Below are 20,807 nucleotides of genomic sequence, written 5' to 3'. Positions count from 1 at the left end.
GTGACTAACACCTGTTAATTAGGAATTCTTTAATGAAACTTTTACCTGTTTTGGATATGGGTCAGAGGAATGGTGGGTATAAGTAGTTAGGAAATAATATTAGCCAATGGAAAAATAAGGAGTTGCCTGAAAGCCAAAACTGATCATTAAACTGAGAAATGAGATATCAGGATCCCAGTGTTAAGTGGGAGCCTCGTTACTAACTACCTGTGGAACTTTTTACAATCCCCTCATCTCTCTGCTTGTCTCTCATCTGTGAAATAACTGCAGCAGGTTTCTTTTGTATTTTTATTTATTTTTGGCTGTGCCGCGTCTTTGTTGCTGAGTGGAGGCTACTCTTTGTTGGGGTGCCAGGGCTTCTCGTTGCAATGGCTTCAGTAGCGGTACATGTGCCAACTGAGTGGTACCTGGGCTCAGCTGCTCCGCAGCATGTGGGATCGTCCTGGATCAGGGATTGAACCTGTGTCCCCTGCACTGGCAGTCAGATTCTTTAACCACTGGACCCCCAGGGAAGTCCCCACAGCATGTTTCTTGACCCATCGATGCAAACCAAAGCAAAACAAAATTGTTCAACTGCAGCAGCGACAGGATAGAGTTGATAGAAAAGTCTGTCTTAGAGAACAGAACAAGAAATGGCTTGCTTTATGTGAGGATAAAAACATTTCGAAAGGACTTGGATGCCTTCATCCCAGGATGGAGTCAGGAAGGCAGCTGGGATGCCTCAGCGCCTCCTTCTCGAGTGGATTTATTCCACAAGGACCATGCTTCACACCCTATGGGCACACAGTGAGCTCTGAGTGAACACTGATACCTGCTGTGTGCAACATGGGTGAGTGGTAGTGCATTTCCTAGCAACTCAACAGCGTACAATAACTCTGATGAATTTTTAGATTAAATATCTGATACTGCGCATCAGTAAAGAATATTAGCTTTACTTCTACGAGACACAGAAAGAACTTCTCAAAAAATTACCTAGCATGTTCTGCAGCTTGAGACAGCGCCGCCTAGTGGATCAGACACCGGGTGGGGGGTAATGTGCTGACGCGGTCTTTGTCAGGATACAATTTTAAGACGACATGCTGTGGTCCATGGGGTCACAAAGAATCGGACACGACTGAGCGACTGAACTGAACTGAAATAATCTGTTTTCTTACACAGAAGCCCTGACTTGCTCTCCTCCCACCTCTCAAACAGTAGGATCACCAGTTTCTTGGCCATAGGATTCCCTCTGGGTAGCACAACCTGTGCTGAGGCCATTGATCAAAGAACAACAAATGGGGACACTGAGATGATTTCTGTTTGTATTGAAGGGACGCCCTCTAAGCTCTAACCTCTGTCTCCAGGAAGGCTCTGAATACAAGGGGTGCCATGTTAACCATTGATTATTGCGGTCCCCACCCCCCCCCCCCATAGAACTTGGTGAAACTCATTTCGTGATTTTGTGCCCTCTCAGCCTTCTATTTCTTATCCCAATCCTGTGGGTTTTCTTTTTTTTTTTTTCTTTAAGGGTTGGACATGACTGCTTTGAGCATAAAGATATAAAGTGATCCATCATTCACTTCACCACTGCCAGTAGTTATGGGATCTACAGAAGGTAGGCTGAGTTAAAATACCCTTTGTACAAAAGTATATGTTTGCCCTTAACACACAAGCTTGTCATTTACATTTGTGGAGGGGGCGGGGGAAGACTTATGCACTACTGGCATATAGCATGTACTCTATCAAAGTTCTTTTTCCAACTTGTTTTCTGGTTCTTAATTTTCAGCCAGAAGGTCCTTCAAATAGTTCTCGGGTGCCAGGTTGAGACTCCCAAAGTGGAAACAGCCTAGAGTTGCCCACCCCCACCCCCTATTTAATGACAGATTTCACTTGGTCTGGGAACTTAGGTATAAAGTTATACCTAAGCCTGGGGATAGACATTCCTCATCAGCTTTGGAGAAAGATCTACAAAGATGAAAGAGATGACAATAACCCAACATGGACACTTACAGTAACTAAATAAAGGAACAAAGACCTACAAATACTCGAAGAAGAAGAATCTAGAGAGAGCCGCCAGACACACGACTGATGTTTCTAAACTCTGCCTCTAATCCCCCCATGAACCTGAACTATAGAAATGTTAGATTCAGGAAGCTGTGCCCAGGAGATCGAGGTGAAATCAGTCCTCTGGCTGCTGTTGACTGCTTTCTCGAGGCAGCGGGAAGTGATACCAAGGCCTTTGTGGAGCCCCGTGGTGTGACATGCAGAGTGCTGCATAGCTGGCATCTGATAACATGTCCCCAAGTCACCACATTAAAATAATCTTTTGGGAGAGGGTGTGGAGAAAAGGGAACCCTCTTACACTGTTGGTGGGAATGCAAACTAGTACAGCCGCTATGGAAAACAGTGTGGAGATTTCTTAAAAAACTGGAAATAGCACTGCCATATGACCCAGCAATCCCACTTCTGGGCATATACACTGAGGAAACCAGATCTGAAAGAGACACGTGCACCCCAATGTTCATCGCAGCACTGTTTATAATAGCCAGGACATGGAAGCAACCTAGATGCCCATCAGCAGATGAATGGATAAGGAAGCTGTGGTACATATACACCATGGAATATTACTCAGCCATTAAAAAGAATTCATTTGAACCAGTCCTAATGAGATGGATGAAGCTGGAGCCCCTTATACAGAGTGAAGTAAGCCAGAAAGATAAAGAACATTACAGCATACTGACACATGTATATGGAATTTAGAAAGGTGATAACGATAACCCTATATGCAGAACAGAAAAAGAGACACAGAAATACAGAACAGACTTTTGAACTTTGTGGGAGAATGTGAGGGTGGGATATTTCAAAAGAACAGCATGTATACTATCTATGGTGAAACAGATCACCAGCCCAGGTGGGATGCACGAGACAAGTGCTCCGGCCTGGTGCACTGGGAAGACCCAGAGGAATCGGGTGGAGAGGGAGGTGGGAGGGGGGATCGGGATTGGGAATACATGTAAATCCATGGCTGATTCATATCAATGTATGACAAAACCCACTGGAAAAAAAAATAATAATAATTAAAAAAAAAAAAAAAGAGTAAGAAGGAACCTTAGGAAAACTCTAAAAAAAAAAAAAAAATAAAATAATCTTTTGAACTTTGAGGGCCTTTCTCTCCCAAATGATCTTGTCCTTGAGATTAAGTATTTCACATATTATCAAAAAGGACCAAGTCCTTCCGTCTGTTGGACAGCAGAAGCTAAAGTACCCTTTTTCTCAAAATTCACTTACTGATGTCTTGATAGAAAACCTACGCAGATCACTGTTGCTATTTCCTTTTCAAAAGAGGTGGAAACCTGAAGTACGGGTGCTGAGAAGATGGCGATATCCCCCTTAAGCTGGTGAGAATCTCTCCTCGGGGGCAATTCTGCAATCCTGTTTCTGGAAGCCAGGACTCAACGGATTTGTCTTTGTGATGAAGAGATGATCCTCTGATCTTAAAGCAGGAAGGCTGTCAACACAAAGCTCTGAACAATTTCTGCTCACCAATGACATCAAAGCGAGGAGGAGAACAAGGTCTTGGTTTCCCCGAAGGAGGCTCAGTAAGACCGCAGTGGTTTGGCATAGATTGGCTCCAGGATGTGATGGATTAGAACCAAGAAAAGGCTTCCAAGGAAGACGGCAGTGAGGAAGGCCAGCAGGACATAGCGGCCAATGAAAAAGGCATCTACGATCTGGAGAAAGAAACATTAAAAGTGAAATTACTGTCACATCTGCACCTTGACTGTGCTCAACTGGAATCTCTGATGAGTAGGCCCAGGGTGTGTCCATATTCACAACTTCCAGTAACATCCTGCAAATGGATAAGAAAGAACCTTTTTCTCAACATGCTGAGCCAGAAATCCAAGATAAAGAGAAGCTTAATGAAGAGGCTTAATAAAGTACAGGGAACAAACATAGGCTTGGTGTAGGAGATGCATAAACACTCTGAAGGCAGGTTCTTTCCTGTTCTGAAATGAGTTATCTGAAAGAATGAATGAGAACCTTGCTTGCTTGGTCTCAGAACAGCTTATTTTGTGGCTGTCAACTTTTCATTATGGAGAACTTTAAACACGTATAAAAATACAATAGTATAAAAATCCCCCACATACTCAAGATTCAAACACCCACGCCATCAACCCATGGCCAACTCAGGAGGGGTCATTTTCAAAATGAAAAGGAGGCTCTCAAACTTTCACCAGAGGTGTTCTGAACCCTCACATTCATAACCCAGCCTTCCAAGGGCTGGGGAAATGGCCATTTACCTGCGGTCCTGAAACACTAAGAGGAAAGGAAACTTGTCCCAGTTTGTACCGTTGGCTGCCTGGCAGCCAGTCGTACTTGAGGCCCCAGAGCTGCCGGTCTTGGCTGACAGAAGCCTGTCATTCGTATTGGCTCTACCCACTTGTCTACTGTTCACTGCCGGAACTCTGCTTTCCACAGATCCAAAGAGTGCTGCCTAAGTTTGGGCAGGAAAAAGCAGTTTAATCTACAGACTTACTATAGAGCAGGAACACAAACCAAGTGACCAGGGACATCGCGACTTCCCAAAGCTTTCAGAACCTAGTACCTGAAGAGATCCCCAGCTACCTGCAGGGTAGTGGTTGATAGGATAACCTCTACAAGGTCTACATCCTGATCTCCAGAAACTCTGAATGTGTTAAACTGCATGACAAAGGAGAATTAAGGTTTTAGATGGAATTACCGTTGTTAATCCATTGACCTTAAATAGGCAGACTGTCCATTCTCTATGTCCATACCTCTGTGTCTCTATTCCTGCCCTCCAAATAGGTTCATCTGTACCATTTTTCTAGATTTCACATATATGCGTTAATAGACGATATTTGTTTTTCTCTTTCTGACTCAGTTCACTCTGTATGACAGACTCTGGGTCCATCCTTGTCTCTACAAACGCCTCAACTTGGTTCCTTTTTAGGGGTAATGATATTCCATTGTATTTATGTTCTTGGGGGAAGTGAAGAGTAGGACAAATTGGGAGGTTGGGATTGACATATATACACCACCACGTGTAAAAGAGACAGCTAGTGGGAAGCTGCTCTGTCGCACAGGGAGTTCAGCTTGGTGCTCTGTGATGACCCAGAGGGGTGGGATGGGGGTCCAAGAGGGAGGGGATATATGTGTACATATGGCTGATTCACTTCATTCCACAGCGGAATCTAACACATCATGAAGTAATTATACTCCAATAAAGAAATAAGGAGGCTGGCCTGAACTGTTTAATACAGGTGGCCCAATGTAATCACAGGGCTCCTCAGAAGAGGTTGAGGGAGGCAGGACAGAGGGTCAGAGACACAGAGATGTGAGGATGGAGGCAGACACAGAGAGATGCTATTTTGCCGTCTCTGAGGATGGAGCAAGGGGTCCACAAGCCGAAGGGTGGCCCCTGGAAGCGAAAAAGGCAAGGAAACATTTCTCCCCAGAACCTCCAGAAAGGAACACAGCCCTGCCAACCCCTTGATTTTAGCCCAATGAGGCTGATTTTGGGATTCTAGCCTGTGGAACTCTAAGATAGTAAACCTGTGTTGTAAGCCACTGATTTCACGGTAATTTGTTACAGCAGCAGTGGGTAACTAATACAGCAGAGATGCACAAAGCGCCTGTCAAGTCCACACTCTGCTGTGATCACTGAGATCCAGGGACACCAGGGGAGAGGGCTGCTCCGGAGATTACCCCAACAGCCAACTTACAACAAAGGTCGGGTGGATGAAACGGCTCTGACATGACTTTGACCTTGGCTCCAGGACTGAACAAGTCTCTCGTGGGCTACATGTTTGCTTGTTCGACACGGTTCACTTTTTAATTAGCCAATTAGCAGGCCTTGGGTGCAGAAGGCCCAGGCCATGTATTATTGATACAGTATTGAGCCGGACCGCTTACAGGGGCTGGGACTCCAAACCTGAAAATGAGAACTCCAATCTCTGCTGGCCGCACTGATGAACAGATTTTGCTCAAGAGGCTGATCTGCTCTCCTGGTCTGAAACCGGGTCTGAAACTCACATGACGGAGGGAAGAGGGAAGACGGATTGATTTCACGACAGTTTGGTCTGTGCCCTTCTTCCAATGTTCACATCCCCAGTGATTCAGAAATACCCAGACTTCATCGCTTTCTCCATTTAAGACAGGAAAACCGGTCACCGTCCTGACACGGTCAGAGTGGTTGTCAGATGCTGACCAAAAAACCCAGCATGTATGAAAACGGTGCCTTAGTTTTGTGTGGCTAAGTATTATTTCCCTAGGAATTTTCAGAATGAATTTCCTCCCTTTTGCCATGGTCAGTCCTACACGGTACTAGAAAAGGGTGCAGAGTCCAGTTCAGAAGTTATAATATCGTTTTGTGTACTGCTGTCCGGCGTCAAAACAGTTGCCTTTAAACTCTCAGCGATGGCCCCTGATATTCTGCTGAGTCCCCAGTATGAAGACTTCAGCTTGAATCCTTGCTCAGCCTCTTTCTGTGTATGTATGACCTTTGGTAAGTTACCCTAACCCCTCCCAGCCTTAGCATCCTGACCTGTGAAACGGGACACTGACAGTGCCTGTGTCATGCTCCTTAGGATTGTCCTGAGGTTTGAATGAGAGCATGTAAAGAACATGCTTAGCACAGGACCGTGCGCATAGTGATGCCCTAAACAGTGTTAGCTTTTTTGTTTAGTTTTTTCTTTTTCTTTTTTTTTGGTGATGTGGAGCATTTTTAAAGTCTTTATTGAATTTGTTACAACATTGTTTTGATTTTTTTGGCCATGAGGCATGTCAGATCTTAGTTACCTGACGAGGGGGATTGGACCCATATTTCTTGCATTGGAAGGTGAAGTCTTAACCACTGGACCTCCAAGGAAGTGCCACCATTACATCTTAAAAAAAAATTAAAATAGCAGAAAGAAGTTGCTAGAAGGAGTAATGGGCCACAGGATGTCAAGATTGTAGAGATTATCAAGACTGTAGAGACCTGAGACCAGCCACGCATGGTAAAGGCAGAGCCCCAGTCAGGAAGGAACCAGGATGGGTGGGGTCTATGAGAGAGATGATAAAACTTCATTTAGACAGGTAGGTGCTAGGAGAGCTGGTTCTGGAAATGAGGATGGAAGGAACTCCCCGAAAGCTGTTAGTGTGAAGTGCATCTATGGCTACATTGCCCACCCTCCACAGCAGAGTTCCTCCCTCCCCTCTGCTCTTCTCTATGGAGAATACTCCCTCCGCACCGCCAGTGGGAAAATCCAAACACATGATGAAAAGCATGTTGATTAGCACCTGAGGGCACTGCCTAAGTGTCACCTGGGATCTGAGTCTCCGAGCCAAGGCAACCAGGAGTGGGAGCCCGCCTGCTCGTCTCTGGCCCTGCGGTGTGAGGCGGCTTCCTGACACACCACTCGCTCAGAAGCCAAATCCAGGCAAATAGCTGCCTGGAGGTGTTGCCAGTGGGCACTGGAAGAAGCGGGAGGACGTTTAAATCCCACCCTGAGCCGCCCCCACACCCCATCCTGGTTTCAACTTTACAATTTTTTGAACACACTTCAGCCCTCCTGGCACTGGGGACCATGCGGGGCAGGGCAGAGGTCTAGACCAGGAGAAAGAGGATTGGCAACTCAGAAGGCAAAACAAAACCCAGGTTTTTACCTTCATCTCTGCCTCGGGGGCTGGGACTTCACTGGCTCGAGGGAAGAGCAACAGAACGGCTGTGATGATCAGAGCACCGAGGAACGCGAAAATGACAGAGAACCTGTGGCCCAAAGACAGGGGGTTAAAAGCACGGGTTAGCGTTCTCTCCAATCTGCTAGGCTGGGCCTGGCTTTTCCCTGGGGCCCACATTCTGTCTCAGTCCATTAATAGGGCCCAGTGTGCTGCCCCAGCGCCACGGGAATTCAGAAACGTTTTCCCCTTCCTCCCAAAGCCCTTCTTCCCAGACAGGTACTAGCGGGATGCGTTCCTGTTATTCCTGGGAATTCCAAGTTCCTAAGAATGGGAATTGGTGGGGTTTTAAAAAATTATTTTTAATTGGAGGATAATTGCTTTATAATGCTGTGTTGGTTTCTAACATACAACAAGGTGAATCAACTCTATGTACACATATATCCCCTCCCTCTTGAGCCTCCCACCCACCCCCATCTCACCCCTCTAGGTCATTACAGAGCACGGAGCTGGGCTCCCTGTGTTATATAGCAGGTTCCCACTGGTCAGTTCTATACATAGTAGTGTTCATATGTCAATCATACTCTGTCAGGAATAGGTAGTTTTTATTTTGACCTCTGTGTGGTCAGAGGAAAGCCCGAAGTGGCTCCTCCCTGATCCCCCACTGCTGTGTTTGAAACCAGAAAACTTTAGTGAATGATGTAATTCCTTTTGTACCTACACAGTCTGGCCAGGGAGTATGAGTCTACAGTGTCCTTAGGGTCAGTTTATGCCCTGATTCTTTAAAAGTCAACACCAGCCCAAGTCATCCACAACCCTTCAACTTCCCAGGGCCCTGGTCTGGAGCCTCAGGGGCTGGATCCAGCACCTGCCATGAATCTCAGCAATTAAGAAACAAGCACACGTGTGGCCCCAAGAAACTCAAGCGGCAGCGAAAGCAGATTCTCTTTTCATCTCCTATGTCCTCATCTCCTGTATGCTGAGAGCTGACATGCACCCCCTCCCTTCTCCTCCCACCTCTGCTTCCGAGTATAAATAATACAGTCAGTGCTTATGATAAAGAGGTTAAAATGCAACTCCTTCCAACTGCCGGTAATGACAATGAGCTTCTGAATTCTAAATGTTTCATGAGCGTCAGTGATTTCGCATCTAATTGCTTTTACCTCAGACTCCCGGCTGGAGAGAAGGCCTTACCTAGCTACCCCCGAGGCTCTGGACAGCAGGACACACAGCAGCAGCACGGACACCCAGAGCAGGGCGAGGAGGAACACGCCGGCCCCCACGCCGAGCACCGTGCCGGCCATGCGGGGCTGCGGCTGAGCACGGGCACCGAGTGATGAGCTGGTCCTGGTGTGACGGGTACTGCTGGGCTTCTGGGTGCTCCTGGGTTTCCTAGGGGGTCAGACACAGAAAGTCTGAATTCATTCTGGGAAACTTCTGCTGATTGGTGTAGGAGGAGGATTCATCAATACAGGTCTTAATAGGTCTCTCTCAGAAACTGACAGATCAAGCAGCTAAGAATAAACCTTTGACACAGGATATACAAATGGCCAATGTATAGGTGAAAAGTGCTCAAGTTCATTAGTCATTCAGTTCAGTTCAGTTGCTCAGTTGTGTCTGACTCTGTGACTCCATGAACCACAGCATGCCAGGCCTCCCTGTCCATCAGCAACTCCTGGAGCCTACCCAAACTCATGTTCATTGAGTCAGTGATGCCATACAACCATCTCATCCTTTGTCGTCCCCTTCTCCTCCTGCCCTCAATCTTTCCCAGAATCAAGGTCTTTTCAAAAGAGTAAGCTCTTGGCATCAAGCTTCAACATCAGTCCTTCCAATGAACACCCAGGACTGATCTCCTTTAGGATGGACAGATTGGATCTTCTTGCAGTCCAAGGGACTCTCAAGAGTCTTCTCCAACACCACAGTTCAAAAGCATCAATTCTTTGGCATTCAGCTTTCTTTATAGTCCAACTCTCACATCCATACATGACTACTGGAAAAACCATAGCCTTGACTAGACAGACCTCTGTTGGCAAAGTAATGTCTCTGCTTTTTAATATGCTGTCTAGGTTGGTCATAACTTTTCTTCCAAGGAGTAAGCATCTTTTAATTTCATGGCTGCAATCACCATCTGCAGTGATCTTTGAGCCCAAGAAAATAAAGTCAGCCATCATTTCCACTGTTTCCCCATCTATTTGCCATGAAATGATGGGACTGGATGCCATGATCTTAGTTTTCTGAATGTTGAGCTTTAAGCCAACTTTTTCACTCTCCTCTTTCACTTTCATCAAGAAGCTCTTCAGATCTTCTTCACTTTCTGCCATAAGGGTGGTGTCATCTGCATCAGTTCAGTTCAGTCGCTCAGTTGTGTCTGACTCTTTGCGACCCCATGAATCACATCACTCCAGGCCTTCCTGTCTATCATCAACTCCCGGAGTTTACTCAAACTCATGTCCATCGAGTCGGTGATGCCATCCAGCCATCTCATCCTCTGTTGTCCCCTTCTCCTCCCGCCCCCAATCCCTCCCAGCATCAGGGTCTTTTCCAATGAGTCAACTCTTCGCATGAGGTGGCCAAAGTATTGGAGTTTCAGCTTCAGTGTCAGTCCTTCCAATGAACACCCAGGACTGATCTCCTTTAGGATGGACTGGTTGGATCTCCTTGCAGTCCAAGGGACTCTCAAGAGCCCCTTTTCCAACACCACAGTTCAAAAGAATCAATTTTCTGGCACTCAGCTTTCTTCACAGTCCAACTCTCATATCCATACATGATCACTCAAAAAACCATAGCCTATCTGAGGTTATTGATATTTCTCCTGGCAATCTTGATTCCAGCTTGTGTTTCATCCAGCCCAGCATTTCTCATGATGTACTCTGCATATAAGTTAAATAAGCAGGGTGACAACATACAGCCTTGATGTACTCCTTTTCCTATTTGGAACCAGTCTGTTGTTCCATGTCCAGTTCTAACTGTTGCTTCCTGACCTGCATACAGGTTTCTCAAGAGGCAGGTCAGGTGGTCTGGTATTCCCATCTCCTTCGTTAGGAAATTGCAAATAAAATACAGTACCTCTAGACACCTACCAGAATGGCTAAAAGGAAAATGATGGACAACTCCAAGTGTTGACAAAAATGTGGAATAACTGGAAGCCTTGTACTCTGCTGGTGAGAGTGTAAGTTGTTATTAGCACTTTGGAGACTCTTTGGCTATATCTAATAAAGCTGAATATGTGAACCCTAGATCCAGCTGTTCTCTTCCTGGGTGTGTCCCCAACAGACATGTCATAAGTTCATTAAAAGATGTACAAAAGTTCAGGGCAGATCTATTAGAAACACTTACAAACTGAAATGGCCTAAATATACATCAATTGAATAGACAAGGTGAGCTTTCTCAGGTGGCACTAGTGTTAAAGAATCTTCCTGCTAATGCAGGAGATGCAGAAGATCCAGGTTCAATCCCTGGGTCGGGAAGATCCCCTGGAGGAGCAAACTGCAACCCACTCCAGTATTCTTGCCTGGAAAATTCCATGGGACAGAGGAGCCTTGTGGGCTATAGTCCTTAGGATTGCAAAGAGTTGGTATTATAGATACAATTTATTCATTCATACAATGGAAGAGTAAAAAGAAGCAAGAACGAACAGACTACAACTATACCCAGCAATGTGGGTAAGTTTTGCAAATATTAAGTATGAAAAGCTAGAGGCAAAAGAGTTCACACTGTGTAGTAACATGTATATAATGTTCAAAAACAGTTCAAACTAATTTGGGGGTTAGAAGTCAGGAGTGTGGTTGCCTTGTAGAAAGAAGTGACTAAAGGGGCTTCTGGGGTGCTTATGAAATTTTGTTTCTTCAGCTGGGTATGGGTTACACAGCTTTGTTAATTCTGTTAAACTGTATCTAGCTGTACACTTCTGATTTGCATATTTTTCATTATGTGTCTTACACTTTTACTTTTCCAAAAAAGTTTACTTCAAAGAAAGTCTGAAGAGACATACCAGACAAAAGTAATGTATGGGCCTTGTTTGGTTCCTGACTCAAACAAACCTGCTATCCAAAACCTTTTATGAGATGACTGGAGAAATTTGAACAGTATCTGGGTATTTGACGATGTTAGGGAATCACTGTTTATTTTTTAAGTGAAAAATAATGTTTTTTTTTTTAAATGTGATGATGTGGTTATTTTACTAAAAGATTACTTTTAATATAGAAATACACAAACACACACAACACAAATAACAGAAAATGATGTCTAGGAATTTTATAATTATCTAGGACAGAGGAAAAAGGGGTCAATATAAAACAAGGCTAGTCATGAATTCACTGTTGAAGCTGGAGTGGTGAATATATGAATTTTCCTATACAATGTTCTATACTTTTGAATATATTTGAAACTTTTGCAATAAAAGGGTTGTGTGTATGAATAAGTATATATGGGCAAGTAGGAATAAACCCAACAAAAGATGTGAAGATTTTTTATGGCAAAAAGTATAAAACTTTATTCAAAGATATATACATATATATATATATATATATTTTTTTTTTTTTCCCCTAAAGGCCTGAATAGAGAAATAACCCATGTTCCTGAATGGATGGGATGGTTTAATATTCAAAGGACTCAATTTTCCTTAAATTATAAGCTCAATGCAATTCTAACCAAAATCTCAAAATAGTTTTTTGTGGAACTTGAAAACCAATCCTAAATTCAGATGCAAGAGTAAAAGCCCAAGAATAGCGAAAACAATTTTGGGAACTAGGATGGAAAACTTGCCTTTCATGTTACCAACTGCTGCAAGACACATTATAGAACCACAGTAATTAAAACAGTGTGATAGTGGCATAAAGACACATGGGCCAGTGGAACAAAACAGAAAGCCCAGAAGCAGAGCCACGCATTTAGAAGAACTTTGCACAGGACAGAGTTGGCTTTATAGTCAATGGATAGAGGATTTCATAGACAGTGTTGGGATAAGTGATTATCCAATCAGAAAATAATAAAACCAGATCTCTGCTTTATATCATGCACCAAAGCCAATTTTAAAAGGAAAGTTATTCGTAATAAAACAGCATATGTTTAAATATACAAACGTTCAGGCTGACTACACTAGAATACATAATGAAGGACCGCACTCAGATGCTCGCACCTAAACTTAGAATCAGCATGAACGCAAAAGCTACAAATGCAGGCTGGTACAGGTGTGTTTTACAGCAACTCAAATACCACGGGTTGGGCTGCCTTCAGTTGCGGGGTTTTCTACAGTGATGAACGACTCTGTTAAGAGTTCCAAACTACAAATAAGTATAATTTCCCCCTGATTTACATTAGAGTTGCATTCCTGGAAATTTTACTATGTTCAACTGTGCCAAAAGATACATTATGCTTATACAAAAAATGGAGTTGATTCTGGGTTCATATGAGAAATGAGTATCCTGTGAGACACTTGGGATGTTGTGCAGGATGAAGGACAATTCTTCATGGTGAGGGGCTGTCCAGTGCATCACGGGACTTCCAGCAGCCCCAGTCCTGCTCTGTAAACCCCAGGAGTGCCTCCAAAATCACACTAATAAACCAAAGGTGCCCTCACAAACTCCAAAATGACCAAAGGGGCAATGCCACCCCCTTAAAGAACCAGGTGGAGGTTTAGTCGCTAAGTCAGATTTGACTCTTGCAACCCCATGGACTGTAGCCTGCCAGGCTCCTCTGTCCATGGGATTCTCTAGGCAAGAACTGGAGTAGGTTGCCATTTCCTTCTTCGGGGGATCCTCCCGACCCAGGGATCGAACCCGGGTCTCCTGAATTACAGGCAGAGTCTTTTCCAACTGAGCTATGAGGGAAGCCCAAGCCTAGATAAATAAACTCTGGCATAAAGAGATGTGAACAAGGGTGTTCATGATAGCAAAACATCTGAGAAAATCTAAATGTCCATTAGTAAGGGGATGGGCATTATATACACATGACAACTTAAAATGAATGAACTTGAGCTAGCTGTACTGACATGAATGTATCCACTGGGTTGGCCAAAAAGTGTGTTCCATAGTATCTTACAGAAAAACCCAAATGATCTTTTTGGTCAACCCAATAAAAAACAATAGAGTCTAAAAGCAAGTTGCAGAATGAGGCCCACAGTACTATACTATTTGTATCTTTAAAATAAAAAAAATACCTAAATCATTATATATTTATGAGATACACATATACAGTAAACATAAAACCATGGGCATAAATGGTGCAAAACAATTTCAGGAGATTGTATGTCTCTGGGGAGGGAGGAAGGAAGGAGAATGGGGCCAGGAAAGAGAACAAAGGGGTTTGAACTAAATCTGTGATGGTTTATTTCTTGAAAATAAAAAATTTAAGCAGATGAGTGGAAAAAGTTAATGTTTATTAATCTAGTTGTTTGTGCATAGGTCTTTGTTATAATTTCCAGGGCAATATTCAGTACTTTTGAAATTTTTGAGATAAATATTAATTTTTAAAAAGGTAATTTGTAGCAGGGTACATATGAGCTGAGATCAGAGAACAGAGACTAGTGACCAGTTAGGAGACTACTGCAATTCTCCAGATAAGAGACGAGGCAGGTCTGGGCTTCATCTTAGCTGTGGAAATGGGAAGGGGCTTAGGAAGGTGGCATTAGAGGTGACTCAGGTTTCCTGCTTGGTTGACTGAACTGATGGTACCGCCTTAGCAAGATAACTAGTTAAGTGTAGTTGCTGCTGTTTGGGATATTACGCAAGTTACCTGTAAGACTTGTACCAACTCTAACACCTAGAATACAGGGCAAACGGTAGTTGAAGCTGGTTTTGCCCTTCACTCCTCCAGAGAAACATGAAAGTTCATGAGACATTGGGTTCTGTACATGATACAGCTTTAAAGTATTAAGATGAATATCCCCAACCTCTTACAAGAATGAAGTTTGTCACTTTATAACCAAACCATACATTTTCTTAACAAGCATAGAAAGGAAGGGCTGGATAAAGTACAGAATGTTTTTGTGGGGAAAGAGTGAACAACTACTCATTTTTTCTTGTTAACTGAGCATGGGCACAATGCTTGTGATTATTTCTCTAATTGGAATAGCTAAATTACTGAGTAAAGCTTGATAAAAAATAAAATAAAAAGAATTTTCCAGGCAAGAATACGGGAGTGGGTTGTCATTTCCTTCTCCAAGGGATTTTCCCAACCCACTAATCGAACTGGTGTCTCCTGTGTCTCCTGCATTGGCAGGTGGATTCTTTACCACTGTGCCATCTGGGAAGCCTTTTATTTAATATACAAGGCTTTTTCAACCCTCTTTTGAGAACTGGGCTTCCCTGGTGGTTAGCCATCTTCCTCAGATGGTAAAAAATCTGCCTGCAATGCAGAAGACCCAGGTTCGATCCCTGGGTTGGGAAGATTCCCTGGGGAAGGGAACGGCTACCCACTCCAGTATTCTTGCCTGGAGAATTCCATGGACAGAGGAGCCTGAGAGCTACAGTCCATGAGGTCGCAAAGAGTCAGACATGACTTAGTGACGGAGCACGCAGGCACTGTGGAAGACAGTATGGAGATTCCTCAAAAAATTAAGAATACAACTACCAAAAAACCCAGCTATTCCATTTCTGGGCATTTATCCAAAGAACATGAAAACATCAATTTGAGAAGATATATGTGACTCTATGTTCACCAAAGCATTATTTACAATATTTAAAATATGGAAACAACTCCAGTGCCTTTCAACAGGTGAATGGATAAACAAGTTGGGTGTATGTATACATACAGATGAAGTGAAAGTGTTAGTCACTCAATTGTGTCCAACTCTTTGGGACCCTGTGGACTGTAGCCCTCCAGGTTCTTCTGTCCATGGAATTCTCCAGACAAGAATACTGGAGTGGGTAGCCATTTTTTTCTCCAGGGGATCTTCCGAACCCAGGGATAAAACCCCAGTGTCCTGCATTACGGGCAGATTCTTTACCATTTGAGCCACCAATATATATACATATATAAAACGGAACACTATTGAACCACTGAAAAAGATGAAATCTTGCCATGCCAACATGGATAGCTCTTAAGGTTATTATGCTAAATGAAGTAAGTGGAGAAAGACAAATACCACATAATTTCACTCTTACTAGGAATAAACGAACAAAAATGAACAAAGCAAACCAAAACAAGAGGGAGATCCAGAGAACAGAGCAGTGGTTATCAGAGGAGAATGTGGGGGAGGGTACAAAATGGCTAAAGGGGATCAACTGTAGGGTGACTGAGAGAGACTAAATTTTTGGTGGTGAGCACACCATAGAGAGGCATATGGGCATATACAGGTGGAAATACAATGTTGTACACATGAAACATACAATGTTATAAACCAATGTTACCTCAATAAAAAGTAAGTCTTAAAGAAAAACGAAAAGAACGGGTTACAGGAGTGAACTCTTTTCTGGAGGGTTCCTTTTCATTTTCCTTTATAGCTGTTCCAAGTCTTCAAAAATAATTGGGTGGGAGAGGGTGAACTTTCACACTTTTTTCTACTTTAAACACTTCAACATGGTTTGAATTTTAAAATATTAGGATAATGCCTCTACTCTTGTAATGATACCAAATGCAAGTCTGGGAAAAATCAATTGCCATACTACCAAAATGCCACCGATGTGGCACCATCTCTTCACGCGATGATAGAAAAGGAAGATCAGTGGATCCAGATTACATCCTTCCACCCTTTTTCCTGGGTGCTGTGGCGATTTGAAAGTGGGCAACGACAGCCTGTCTGTCATCCACACCACCCGGGGGCCCGCAGCAGGCAGCCCTACAGTGCTGGAGAGTGAACGCTTTCCCTGCCCGGTCGCTGATTCAAACTGGCAACAAGAAAACAGTGCCCCCCCCCTCCCCGCCCCGCCCCAGGTCTCATCTTCAGAATGTTCGCCCGGCCACTTCCCAGTAGTTGGGAGAGAAATTAAGGTTTTGATCACAAGATTTCCCCCAATTCAATATCTACTGGCCGCCGGACCTCGGGTGCAGAACAGTGGCGACCGTAGTCTGAGCGGTCCCTGCCCCGCCATCGCCCCCAGCCTCATTCCAGTCCCCCGTCAGCCGCAATCCCCTGCCATTCTCTGTCCTCTCTTCAGCCGCCCCTATTTTCCTCACCTCCACCCCGCTCACCTGGCTTCGCATCTCCCGGGTCCCCTACTCACTCCTCTCAGCCCAGCCAGTTTCAGCCCACCGGGGCTCGGGTCTACTCAGGACGAATCACAAGTGGACTTTCATCTAGGAGATTCTGGATTGGCTAATCAGCGCCACTCTTTTAACTCCCGAGTTTCCCCTCATTTGCTTTCGCCGCCGAGGCTCCAGGCAACACGGAGCGTGGTGGGTGGGCACGTCGCCCTCCGTTACGCACTCTGATTGGTCGGTGGCTGCGGGTCCTGGGACAGGCTTCAAATTCTATTGAATAGAGGCCGTCCTTGCCCCCCGCGCCCGCCCCATCCCGTTGTCAATCACACCATCTCTTAGGTAACCCACGGGACCATTGGTCAGTCCCGCAGGAGGGCTGATCGTTGACGGAAGAGAACTGCTTTTAATGCCTTCCGCGCTGTTACCATGGAGACAGCACAGCCGGTGTGAGGCCCAGAGTCCAGGCCACCCCTTAGCGCCTGTTTCGGAGTCTGGTGGTTATCACAGTTCAAGTCCTACTGGCTGCGTGGACCAAAGGACTTGGGATCAAGTCAAATTAGGCCTCAGGGAGTGGGTCAGACCCAGTCATTAAGGGATCCCTGAGAACCATCTTGGAGAAAACCCAGTCCCTAAAGCACTGATTCTGTAATAATGTCACGTTTTCATTTGTCCTCACCTCGCTTTATTGTATTTGGCATTATTCTAATGTTAGCCTTAGGACTTACAAGGATCATCCTACTACTCATGGGGCAGACTGGGACAGAGGAGTCAGGGTCAAATAAAATCTTCTGTAGCTACACCTCCGGGCATTTGGGAATGGAGATGGTGGTCCATGCTTTTAGCAAACTGCTCTTGCCTAACTGCAAACTAAAACTTTTCATGATTTTATCCTGAGGTTATAGTCTGTAGACTAAAAGATCCATAAATCAGGCCAACCAAAGGAAATAAGACAAAGAATGCATGTTACACTGCTGAATCAGGAAGGGTGGACAGACAAAAAAACATACCAAATAGGACAGCTGCATTATTCAAACCTTTGACCTTACACAAAACTCTGAAGCATCTCGAAGCAAACTATTCAGTCCTGGAACACTCAGTCTCTGATTTAGGGGGTTCAGCTCCCCCACCACAACTTTATGAGTGAAATGGAAGAAGATAGTTGAATTCCGTTGAAAGTACATCTCACATTTATTCTGCTCTCAAGGTTTCATTTGCAGTCATGTGTACTGATTGATGATTTATTTTGTGTTTAACAACTTATGTTTACTTGGCCCAATGAGGAGTTCTGTGGTTAAGAAAGCCATTATTTTGATAATTCATTTCCTTGGAATTGTTTGTTAACTGTAGCTAAGCACTAGAGACTTTGAGGATACAAAAGAAATACGATGTGTGACTCCTGCCTTAATAGCTTGTGGTTTGTTAATGTCAACTGTGTATGAAACAATTAGGAGACACTCTAAAGCAAGATATAAGAAATGCCAAACTTTATTTATAGTTAATTTCTCCAAAAGATAGCAATACTACTATACTGATATTAATAGTAATATTACATATCTACAGGAGCTTTGCAGCTTTTAGAGCACTCCTTCGGTTGTTTCAGCAGCCCTCAGCTTTGTGGTACCAGGGACTGGTTTCATGGAAGACAATATTTCCATGGACTGGGTAGGGCAGTGGCTGGGGATGGTTTCGAGATGATTCAAGCACATTACATTTATTGTGTGCATTATTTCTATTAGTATTGCATCAGATCAACCTCCAATCATCAGCCATTAAATCCTGAAGGCTGTGGACTCCTGACTTGTATTATTTGGGGAAAATATTGCTTTGGCTGGAATTCTTGTGGGGGTCTTCACAGTACAGCTAGAACTAATGCTGGGCCCTGGTATATAGGTAGGAATGGGAAACATGGACCAAAGATGGAAGGGGATCCAAGAAGAGAAAATAGTTTCAACAAAGAGGCCAAGACAAGATCGAGGGCAGAGTATGCCGGGAATAAGGTGGAGACAGGCCTCAGCTAGAGTGGAGACAAATAATGGACAATAACGTTGTGAAGACCAGCTGTTGAGGACAGGTCTGGGCTTTTAATATTTTGGAGGAAAGTGTTCAGAAGCTTGAGACTGGGAACGTTAACCTCTTTACACTTCTAGTGACCAACTGACTTTAGTTAAATTGTAAATTAAGAATAGGGCATGACTGATGAGGCACTCCCAACTTCTTACATCTTCCTGGATGGAAATAACCTTTTAGGTTTTCTCTCTCATAAGAAGGGGCTCTCCCCCCAAACCCATCTCTATCTCCTCTCTTCACTGGGAGCACATAGTACTTGTTTTATTAAATGTTCACGTCCTACCCTCTCATTGAAATTGAGAGAGGTGCTATCACTGTACTATTCCATCTTTTGCCATCTCTTAATTGAAGTTCACTCTAAAAAAGCGTGATTACTTGACCATCCAATCTTTCTCTTTTTAAAAATCGTCTTCTGTATATCAGGTGTCCTATAGTACTCCACAGCTCTGCTGTATATCTGTCACTTACCTTGTACTTGTAGAGTATACATAGATGCCACATGTGTATGCATATGATTTGTGTAATTACCAAGTACAAGCAAGAACAATAACCAGTGTCTAATTTCCTCTCTCTCAAATGTGTAAAATCACTCACTATGCTACCTGACAGAGAAATAGGGTAGCAAAAAGGGTTCTTTAGGGTTACTGAGTATAAGGAATGATTTCAAGAGAAGACATACATTTTTCTTATTCATTTTATGGTTATCAAAACTTTTCCTGCCAGACAGCCTGAAGTTTCTTGTATATATTTTCTCATGTGTTGTGATAATTTTAGCATTTCCATAGGTCTGAAAATGTACTCAAAACTTCAATAATTGTTGATTATTCGCTGAGATTCAAAAGTTACCATTATCCTATTCTGCTGGTTGGGACACTGGGTTAGGAAAAAAAAACCTTTCCAGTACTAGTGTCAGTAGTTGAACCTGAGTTACTGGCCTTCCAATGTCACCCTGAATCACCAGTGTGATTTTTCAGATCATAATATTTACCTATTGCCATAGATCAGGAGTCAGCAAACTATGTCCTGTAGGTCTAAACTTTCCTGCCATCTATTTTTTGTATGACCTGCAAGCTAAGAATGATTTTTACATTTTTAAATGTTTGGGAAAAAAATCAAAAGAACAAAAATATGAAAATTTTGAAATTCAAATCTCAGTGTCCATTGGTAAAGTATTACTGGAGCACAGACATGCTCTTACATTTAGTTGTTGTCCATAGCTGTTTTCATTTACAACAACGGAGTTGAGTAGTTAATGCAGAGGCTGTTAAGCCCACAAGACTGAAATATTTACTACTGGGCCCTTAGGAAAAGTTTTGATTCTTACTATCTTAAAGATCTCTAATGAATCCCTTTCCATGGAATGTTGGAACTGAAACAGACTTTGAAAGTCTTACATTGATAAAAATAAGTTGCTTCTTCCTAAAAACACACAGTCAGTGGACAGAACCAGTAAGTATTATTAATAGAACTGTGGTTTCATTGGTCTAAGTTTTTTTTTGTTTTATTTCATTTGTGTTGTGTCTTTTCTCATATGATGCTTATCTTAGGATGGGAGTGATGTTCTATAGTCTGGAGACAAGAAGCATTCAAAAACTTTCCTAATTTTGTTCTCTTGTCTCATCAAAGAAATATAGTGCACCACAATCAATTTATGGATAACTGGACTTTCACTATGTCAGCTGATATGAGCTGTCTTCTGTCTTCCATGTTTCTCATTTCTCAAAAAGTATATGCTGCTGCTGCTGCTAAGTCACTTCAGTTGTGTCCGACTCTGTGCAACCCCATAGACGGCAGCCCACCAGGCTCCTCCATCCCTGGGATTCTCCAGGCAAGAACACTGAAGTGGGTTTCCATTTCCTTCTCCACTGCATAAAAGTGAAAAGTGAAAGCGAAATCACTCAATCATGTCCAACTCTTTGTGACCCCATGAACTGCAGCCC

The 20,807-nt window shown here is 43.5% G+C and overlaps 1 protein-coding gene across 2 annotated transcripts; it reads right to left on the bottom strand.

The window, feature by feature from the left end:
• Positions 1-910: 910 nt before the first annotated feature.
• On the bottom strand, positions 911-16,945 carry TMEM218 (transmembrane protein 218). 2 transcript variants are annotated; one of them, XM_061167303.1, is made up of 4 exons: positions 16,824-16,945; positions 8,854-9,051; positions 7,648-7,750; positions 911-3,710 (listed from the first exon to the last, which is right to left on the bottom strand). In XM_061167303.1, exons 2-4 carry the CDS (start codon positions 8,961-8,963, stop codon positions 3,576-3,578), a joined length of 348 nt encoding a protein of 115 aa, XP_061023286.1. In that variant the 5' UTR covers positions 8,964-9,051; positions 16,824-16,945; the 3' UTR covers positions 911-3,575. The 2 variants fall into 2 exon arrangements, with proteins under 2 accessions (XP_061023286.1, XP_061023278.1); XM_061167295.1 differs by having other exon boundaries at positions 16,792-16,921.
• Between the last annotated feature and the right edge of the window lie 3,862 nt (positions 16,946-20,807).

This window comes from Dama dama, chromosome 2, assembly GCF_033118175.1.
Source record: "Dama dama isolate Ldn47 chromosome 2, ASM3311817v1, whole genome shotgun sequence".
In the NCBI taxonomy this organism is placed as follows: domain Eukaryota; kingdom Metazoa; phylum Chordata; class Mammalia; order Artiodactyla; family Cervidae; genus Dama; species Dama dama.
This window is presented reverse-complemented; position numbering and strand designations above follow the sequence as displayed.